The following is a 9,925-nucleotide window of genomic DNA, read 5'->3' on the forward strand; positions in this document are numbered from 1 at the left end:
GCTTCTTAGATGAACATGATGTAACTTGTTTTTCTTGCTTGACGTCTAATAAAATCAAATCAAATCACAGTATATTTGTCAACTTTGTATATACAGATCCAGTGAAAAATGTCGGCCATCATGATCTTGAAAATAAAACGTTTCATCAAGCTATAATTGAGGAAGTTTTATTTTTACACTTCAATTAAGTATTCAATGTTGATTTGTCAGTGGGAATATAGTTTACTGGTCGTTGATTACATCATGGAGCCAAGCTCAAAAGCTAATTATGATTGAGGATGTCAGGTGGCCATTTTCTTCTGATTGGCTGATGAAAGGTATAATTTAGAACTGCCAGAACAGCAACTTCAAAGCTTCAAATTCCATATTAAGCTGGAATGTAAAAAAATAAAATAAAAATAAATCGTGCTACCGTATTTTCTATTTACTTTAATTACACAGAATTACCCCTTTCATTAATGGGACAATTACTGTCCATTTTTTAAGACCATTGTGGAACAATATCAAGTCAACCATACACTCTTAAATCTGGCTGGTTTGAATGTAGCGTAGCCACTGCGTGATTATTCATGTTCATATAAAATCTGTGCAAAAATAGGAGGTGACAAAGTACTTTTTTCAGGTGTGTAAAATGGCACGGAAAAACTATACAAGGACATACAGTAATATCATACATCCATAATCCTATATACTATTTTACAAAAGACACATTTTCTAAATCTTAATTACGTTATATGGCCTTTACCATTTTGAGTAAAGGGTAATTTGCTTTATAAGTAACAATTTCTCTTTCAGAAAGCTTTTCCCTTCTTTGCTGACCCAATGCCAACTAAATAAAAACTGAAATGATGGTTATTCCCTGCAGTGGAGACGCTGTGCTTGTGCCTTGTAGCCTATTGGTAATGGGCAATGCCCTTTCTAATCTAAATAAAGTTAAGCATTTGTAACAGTGACTGCATTATGGAAAATCCAATTTGTGATTGCAACATCTGTACTTAACCTACGGGTAGACTGCTGATTCTTTGTTGGTCCAAGTAGCTAAGCTGCATGTTTTTTCCATGATTATTTTTCCAGAGCACTTACATGTACATGACCTTGCATGCAATGATTATGATTCATATGCAAAACCAGGTCTTGGTTATTATGGTGGTATGAAGAATTAACATTGCAATATTCTCAGACATGCAAACCCTGGCACATGAACTGCACAAATGGCATGGAGAAAAATGTGCACATAAGCACACACATAAGCACACAGTCTGTCTTTTTTAATGCAAGCATGCAGACGCACGCACAGATACACACACACACACACACACACATCCATACATACACATGTAGGAATGCACGCACGCATGCGCAGGCAGAGAGGCAGATGTCACTCTTGCTATTGATCATCAAAAATTACAATTACTGAATCACCAGTCTATCACACAGCTATTCTCATGTCAACTCAACACCCCCTCCCCTGTACTAAAGCTTCCCTCATAGTCCCATTGCTGTCATAATACTGGACAAACTGAACTGGATGGGTTAATTCAAAGTCTATGGTAAGACCTCCCCCCCGTGTGCACGCACGCACGCACGCACGCACGCACGCACGCACGCACGCACGCACGCACGCACGCACGCACGCGCACACGCACACGCACACACACACACACACACGTCAAACACACACACACACACGCCTTGCCCCATACTGTCAAATCCTGTCAGACCATAAGTCATGAGGAGAAGGAGGCGAAGAAAAGGGACCATTCTCAAGGAACTGGGACGTATCCAGAGGCTTATTTGTAAGCCTCCAGGGTGTGGCAGGTAAGCTTCCACCTCAAAGGCAATGGCTGCCTCCCATGTAATTGCTCTTCGTCAAATCGAGGTGCGTGACATTCCTTCAGACTGTTTCAAGTAATGACTACTCGAGGACCAAGAACTGACTGCCATCAAAAGAGAAGCCACTATCTCAGTCTCAGATCAGGATGATGAGTTATTACAGGCTCACTATTTCACAATAACGACTATTTGTGCCTTGATGAAGATAATACAAATTAATAAAACATGGAATAGAATGGGAAAATATAGTAGTATACACCGCAGGAAAGAGTGTGTAAAGCTAATCAGATGTGTTCAAACATTCAAAACACTTGTTATCCACCCCAACAAGTCACCCTTTAATCCTGTCTTGGACCATTCCTAGCAGTCAGAGGAAGGATGCATCCTCAGGCAAAGGCGAGATAAGGGCCTTTGATATAATCAAGCCCACGTCAAACAGCCAATAAATGAGGCTTGTGGAGATAAAATGGCCAGGACTGACAGGTCTGATAATAGGCCAAACAAAGAGAAAGTGGAGATTAAGGGGTAGCTTTTCAGTCAGCTAAGTGGACTGCCCAGAGGGCACTCCAACAACATGGCTCATCTGTCAGAGACAGAAGGAATGGATACCATCACCTCCTACAGACTGTTCCTCTCTCATCGAATGACGTCCTGGAATGGCTAGTACCATGCTTCGTCTGTTATGCTTGGTACCAGGCAGACTGAGTAATATAAAATATTGCTAACATATTTTATATTACTTTTATTAGACCATAGGTTATCTTCATTAGGCTACCTCAACACAATTATACAAAGATCACAGTGTAGAAGACACCATCACCAAAAGTTAACTGTTCCACTACTGTGACGACTGACGAGACAGCCAAGTGCCAAGTGTCACTGGTGGTGATGTGTTTGATGCCAGATTGAGATGAAACGTGACCTCTAATGTTTGGACAGACCTCCCATTTACACATTTGATGTCGTAAAGGCAATCATGCCTCGGTCCCATACACGTAACTTTGGCTCATAAAGGAAGGTTCTCTTTTCTATGGGAAAAAACGTAGAATGATGAGGGGGGAAAAATCAGCGAATCGGAGAGCAAATGCTGAGGCTGCAAAAGAAAAGAGACAGTCACACCACCCGACTGTAACAGAGTCTGGCACAACACTAACAAAGGAAATGAGCAAACCGCACAGCAAATAACAGTCTTTTATTCAACACTCCAGGCCCCTCTGCTTACATCTGGGTGCCAACCCCAGTCACTTACAAATAAACGGGTTTATGAGAAATATTATGTACAAATTACTACATTCGTCTAGACAGGACATTATTTTAGCTCTACTTACATTGGCATGATCAAGCGCAATTTTCATAAATATGTATATTGGTGTATGTCAAACATTTACAGCTTCCAAATATGCACTTAAGAATAAATGACATGAATGAGCAATTAAACAACCCTTTTCCACAGTGTAAAACTATATGTTAAAAGAACCGCTCTAACCAGGAATAAACGACTATGCTACAGTACTTCCAAAACTTACTGTGGACAATTTCAAGAATGTCTTAGCTTACTTCCTGAAATTCCAGAGTTTCAAACTTTGGCATTTTCAACATACATTTGAGTAACTTTCAAATTCAGGTCTTCCTGAGTGACAATATAACTCGAGTCCTGCTGTCATGCCGTTTCTGAACAGCCTAAATTTGATGCAACAGAGAGGTAAAACAGAATTACCGTCAATGTTTGACCCAGGATCTTGGTATAAACAGACCACACGGTACATAATCTTACATTTAAAAAGCACATAACTCTGCTTACTGAATCATGTGTTGTTTTTTACCGATTGCTTCCAGCTGGCTTAATGCACCTTTAATATTTATGTAAGTTACTAAGCACAGTAAGTATAACAATTTACTGAAGTCACAGTTGGAGTTAAAATGTGTTTTAGAAGTACCACTATTGGGAAAGTGTGTTCAAACGCAAACGATGGGCAAATAAGGATGCCAGAGACATTCAAATCTGAAAATCAAATCTAAAAAATAGAAGATAATATAGTTGCAAAGCAGCGATTTGGAGAGGGTTAAAGCTAACCCAGACTGTAAGATGAAAGCTGCAAGGGGTCTGCAGTGCACCTTTGACAATTTCCAACACCTGTATTAAAGATAACTATGGTTGGTTTTATGACCATCAGACAGACACTCATTCATTTTTTGTAACCCCTTTTTTCACCCAGTGTCAATTATCTATTGTAATCCTGGGCGCTACACTTCCTCTGCCAACCTGGGGGGGCAGCGGACCGACCTCATGCTTTCTTCTATGCATGAAGAGTCTATGCTGCTTCTTTTCACCTGACAGGGGAGAGTTTCCCCGGCCGGACGTAGCGTGTGGAAGGAACACGTTATTCCGACCAGTTCCTTTCCCCTCCATCAGGCGCCCCGGCTGGCCATGGGGAGGTAGTTTAGAGACCAGGATTACGGCATGTTTTTGTGAGGGTACCTACCCTAGGGGACACGGGGAGAACATGCAAACTCCACACAGAAAGGCCCTTTCGCCAACCCTGCCTTGGGTATGGGCACTGATGACGCGGAGGAGGGAACATGCCCCCAGTGCCCCCAGCAGGAATCAAACCCAGGACCTTCTAGCTGTGAGGCAACAGCACTACCGACTGTGCCACCGTGACCCAGACGCACATTCATTTATCTGTGCTGCCTGGGACACCCTTTTTTGGCAATGCTGTCACCTAGGGCTGGGTTGGCTAATATATCGATATATATTGATACTGTGAATTTGTGAAAAAAGAAAAGATATCACAATAATACAATATCATTACAATATCGACATTGAGGAATTTGGAAACAAATATCGTGATACTTGATTAAGTCTATAATATCATTATCACCCAGCCCTACTGTCACCCCCTACTGGTCAATTTCAAAAACATTGTGGGAACATACAATGACAGTTTTGATTAAATTACTCTGATTTATGGCCAATTTTGCACCAGGCACCTGTTTGAACTGATCCCCTATCTGGCAACTTAAAAATAATTACACACATGAATTATGATATGAGACATATCAGGACAGACCGTTTTAAATGTCTGATTTGTTATGTCATGCCTATTTGTGTATATGTGTAGTGTCCACTAAATGACTGGGCTAATGGTTGTTGACTTTGGTCAATTTATCTGCTGAGTTATGTCCTTTTGAAGCACATTGGTCAATATCTTCACAACTTTAATGATATCAATCAACTGAACTGCATGTTAATGTTGATAACCTTGATAGCAATCCAACCTGCAGTTTAGATAGAAATGTAAAAATGAGTTAATCACACCCGTGTGAAGTGAGGTGCACTCTTATCATCTTTCAACATCAAGGAGGGAATTCGGTATAGCTTAATTATGATTAGGTGATGTAATGGTGATGAAAAACAAACAGTGTCAAAACAAACATTAAATTCTCTTTATTGTTAATGGGATTTAATGTTTGTGTTAGGGACAAGAATACATTTTCCCTTCATTGTTTTTAAAACAAACATTGAACTAAACACAAACATTAAACCTGTATGAGGGGCTAGTGCCCCTCAAAAATAAATAAAATGGCATAAAATTGAGTCAGTAGTTCTTGAGGCAGATTTGTAGAGTTAAGATTGGTGGATGTAGCAGGTTGGGTATGACTTATGACTTTTCAAAGTTCAATAATTTGACCTTTAATTTACAGTGCCCCATCAGGCCAATTTGGTCATATTCATTGTCCATACAACTTCCAATCATTGATGAAAATTTGTCTGTTGTACCATCTCATGGGAATTTGTAAAAGCCCCAGCGAAATGAACCAGCACAAAAACTTTGGAGTTTCAGCTTGAACCCCTAGATAGTGCCTGCCTGCCTTCTCAAACCAACAGAATGCTGGCCTGGGCCATGGCTCAGTGGTCCAGGCACCTTGGCTGGTAATCCAGTCTGGCAGTGTGCCACGGGTTCGACTCCCGATCCCGACGGCCTTTACGGCATGTCTTCCCCCCGTCTCTCTCCCCATTTCCTGTCAGCCTACTGTCTGTCCCTCCATAAAATATATAAAATTAAAGGCGAAAGCCACAAAAAAAAAACATTAAAAAAAACAACAGAATGCTCTGAGGTGCAAGAATGTTAGCTTATCCATGTATGGTTGAATTTGTGATTCATAGTTCATCGACTAACATCGTCCAACTAATGATTTATATAAAAAGCAACAGCAGGGTTTATGAACTTGTAGTGTAGACTTATTCAATGGAAATAGGCAATACATTAGTGCTATATTACCCAAAGCTGCAATCCATAATCTTTATGGCCTACCCAGGATTGGAACCCCCGTCTCTCTCCCCATTTCCTGTCAGCCTACAGTCTGTCCCTCCATAAAATATATAAAATAAAGGCGAAAGCCACAAAAAAAAACATTAAAAAAACAACAACAACAACAACAGAATGCTCTGAGGTGCAAGAATGTTAGCTTATCCATGTACGGTTGAATTTGTGATTCATAGTTCATCGACTAACATCGTCCAACTAATGATTTATATAAAAAAGCAACAGCAGGGTTTATGAACTTGTAGTGTAGACTTATTCAATGGAAATAGGCAATACATTAGTGCTATATTACCCAAAGCTGCAATCCATAACCTTTATGGCCTACCCAGGATTGGAACCCAGGCCCCCTGCCCTAGTGTCAACATTTGCACCGGTGGGATATAACAGAAAGCATGCTTGGGCAGAGGAGAAATTGTGTTTCAATGCAATATCTCTTGTTAAACACCAGTGGTCTACTCCTACCACAGTTGTGTTAGTTACATTGCATTTATAATCTACCATACATATTTGTCAAAATAACATGAATCACAACATTTGATTCACGTGAGAACGGTATGACTCCAATGTGGATCTCGGACTTCCAAGTGACCAACCTGTGACAATCGTCTGACATTTCTATGGCATATGAGTCCAAATTTGGGTAAGGTTTCAGCATGAAGAGAGCCTCTTTGACTTCCATTATAAGATTAAATATTTCACAAATATAAAACATGTGTGGAAAAAACAAAATGAGTGGAGGTACTTCTGTGGCCTACTGCCGGTGTGCACAAGACATTTGGCACGGATCAGTCCAGTGGTTTGAGAGATTAGCTCCGGTCACACAGACAGACAGAACCTCTTCTATGTATAAAAATATTAATAGCATTAATGTTGGTCACTTTTCACCACTAGCCACAGGTAATAGGTCACCACAGTGCTGCAGGGTCTCCTATTACTTTAGTCTTTTACGTGTTGGCTCTGCCATTTCTTCTTTCATCAGCTTAATTTTGAGAGTATAATATTCCTCTTGAAGTTTGAGTACAGCCTCTTGTCTTCTGAGCACGGACATCTCCAAGTCCAGTCTTTCTTGCAACGGAGTAGAGCTACAGTGAGAAGCCATGTGTGATCCACTCATGGTTGGGATGGTAGTACAAGGCATAGCGAATTTAACTGCTGAGGAACTAGAGGCTTCAGTAAAAGCAAATCTGTGTGTTGTTGGTGGAGAGGTCGAGGCCTCACCAAAGTGTGCTAAATGCATAGCAGGGGAAACGCTGCTACATGCAGGGTGCCCGTTGTCTGTCTTAACTGAGTTCACTACTGCCGAAGGTTCATCTGTTGAATGGCTGTTTTCCTCATCCTCATCATCCTCATCATCATCAAAGCTGTAAAATAATAATAATAATAATGCTGTATTATGTTTGCTTATTTGATTTGTAAATCTTTTTATTAGGTTTTTTTAATCTTTTCCCTTCCCATGTGGGGTCCTTGTTCATGTCAACATATACATTTGTAATACATAGATATAGACACCCATCATTTCCCTCCCGTCCACCCACTATACCCACCCACTCTTCCCTAATGCAGAGAAAATACCAGAGAAAGGAGAGGGGGGGGGGGGGAATACAGACATAAAGAAGTAAATTAATTAAAAGAGAGAGGGGGGAGGTGGGGGAAGGACGACCACCTGTGTGCGCGCAGCCACTGGTTTACACGACGCACGTACAATGCATAGGCCTATGCGTTCACCATTCCCTAGTTCAAATATCGCCCATCTCTGGGACTAACGTCAGGGTTTTTACATGGTCCACAAAGGGCATCCATGTTTGCTGGAAAGTTGTCATGGAACCATTAAGTGAGAATCTAATCTTTTCAAGCTTAAGGTAGAATAGTACGTCCTTTATCCATCCGTTATGTGAAGGTAGAGAAACTTGTTGATTTGTAAACACATTTCAGGGAAACGTCATACTTTAGGAATTCTGGTGGCAGCATCTGCCCTGTCACTTAGGAATTCTGAAGCAGCCATCGTAGCTGCTACTAGATTTTTATACAGTTATTTATTTTTAAGCTGTACAGTGTACAGCTTTAATAATTCTTTATCAAATATCAAGTTGGATTTATTTGTCACTCGTACAGGTATAACAAGCAGAATTATAGACGGTTTCATTATGTAAATAATAAGGTCCTGAACGTGGTAAACTTTGCGAACTTCCTGTTTGTAATTGTTGCCCTGGGACACAACATAAACTATGCGAGAAACAGCTGTTAGCCTCCCTATAGAAATAATGTCGACAATTGCTATGCTTATTGTTTTCAAATTTGCTAGCGATACATCCAGTGAGCTGGATGTTGACCAGGTTCAACATCTAGGTCTATTGCAGTGAGAAGACGTCTTACCTTTGAGTGTCCATCATGTGCATGATTGAAGGGTCTTTCCTATCCTGATCCTCAAGCAGCCTGTCTGACTCTGAATTCATCACAGAAATCACGATTTGGGTAATATGGCTGAACTGTTCAAGTGAAAGCTCTGAATCTGTGAATGACAAATCATGTAGGAATGCACATCTTGTGAAATAAAAGTTGCATGAAAAACATAATAAACTCTTCCTATAGCTTTCAAGGTATTTTAGCCTTTTTATGTAGCCTGGCATCATTCTCCTTCACCAAGGCAAGGCTTCAGACATTGCCTTTAAGGTATATACACCCAATAATCACACGTCCGTTTTTCTTACCTTCACCCAATTGCATTTTCTGTCTTTTGATTTCTTCCCTTGCTTTTGCCAGCAGATTTTCCCATTTCTTGCTACAGTCAGACACGGTACGTTGAATCTGTGGGAAAACAGCATTGATGGCTTGGGATATTTCTTCCCATGCTTGCCTTTTATCCTGCGTTGACACACCAGTGCTGCACTTTCCCCTGATCACTACTTTCCTCTGCTCCATCAACTGGGCTAGGAATATGCATTCCTGGTCAGTCCAATTCGGCCTTCGCTTTCTAGTGGACATCGCCTCTAGTGGAAGGGGCATTATCTGAAAGAAAGAATAAGGGTGTGTGTGTGTGTGTGTGTGTGTGTGTGTGAGAGAGAGAGAGAGATAGAGAGAGAGAGACACACACCACTTAATTATTTTAATTGTCCAATACATATGCAATAATAAAGATAATTATATCATACAGCTGGGTAATGGACATTCTAGCCCCAGTCCAACTTGCACTGTACATGTAAAATGATATAATTAGTCCTACATTTTACAAGGTACAGTAGACTACTATAGGCCTACACATAAGCTGGCCTGGGGTATTTGCTTTATTTAGTGTGTTTATTTGCCTGCCAGTCGTTTTTCTAAATTATATTCCAGCTTTAGATCGACATTTATTGCTCCAAATGCATAAACATCGTGTTGAGCATGTTCTCCTATAGATTCTAGACTACAAACTGAAACATGACGACTAGTTACAGTACTTCCGTATTGTCGCTAAGATAAGACATTATGCTTAAGAGAAAAAATCCCCCAAGTGGGCCACGGCTAAAAGTGTGGCTATAAACGGTTATTGAAGACAATAATCAAGACACGAGTTATCCAGATAAACCACTTACAATATCAATACGGCCAGGTGTAAAACACGCTGTGGTACAACTAATATTGTTAAAATCCATTAAGATTAAAACGTATAAACGTTAAGGCTTTCTGAGTCGTCTCATTCACTGTGTCGCAGGAAGATGACGTGGCGGGCGGCGACGCGTGGAAAATAGCCGATCTACAAGCTCACAATGCGTCGCGATGCGACG

General features: G+C 40.6%; 1 protein-coding gene across 1 annotated transcript; it reads right to left on the bottom strand.

Annotated features, from left to right (window-relative positions):
• Positions 1-5,963: 5,963 nt before the first annotated feature.
• On the bottom strand, positions 5,964-9,872 carry LOC306929632 (uncharacterized protein). The gene is made up of 4 exons (XM_079510244.1): positions 9,734-9,872; positions 8,870-9,167; positions 8,535-8,670; positions 5,964-7,522 (listed from the first exon to the last, which is right to left on the bottom strand). The coding sequence occupies exons 1-4, from the start codon at positions 9,791-9,793 to the stop codon at positions 7,093-7,095; spliced, it is 924 nt and encodes a 307-aa protein (XP_079366370.1). The 5' UTR covers positions 9,794-9,872; the 3' UTR covers positions 5,964-7,092.
• Positions 9,873-9,925: the final 53 nt, after the last annotated feature.

The sequence above is a fragment of the Electrona antarctica genome (genome assembly GCF_951216825.1).
Source record: "Electrona antarctica genome assembly, chromosome: 9".
Classification (NCBI taxonomy): Eukaryota; Metazoa; Chordata; class Actinopteri; order Myctophiformes; family Myctophidae; genus Electrona; species Electrona antarctica.

What these genes read in the sequence shown, in the direction of transcription:
- LOC306929632 (XM_079510244.1), bottom strand. Translation starts at nt 9,793, where the DNA reads ATGGATTTTAACAATATTAGTTGTACCACAGCGTGTTTTACACCTGGC. An exon ending in GAAAATGCAATTGGGTGAAG is followed by an intron (nt 8,671 to 8,869) that starts GTAAGAAAAACG and finishes TGTCATTCACAG; the next exon opens with ATTCAGAGCTTTCACTTGAA. An exon ending in CACATGATGGACACTCAAAG is followed by an intron (nt 7,523 to 8,534) that starts GTAAGACGTCTT and finishes ATTATTTTACAG; the next exon opens with CTTTGATGATGATGAGGATG.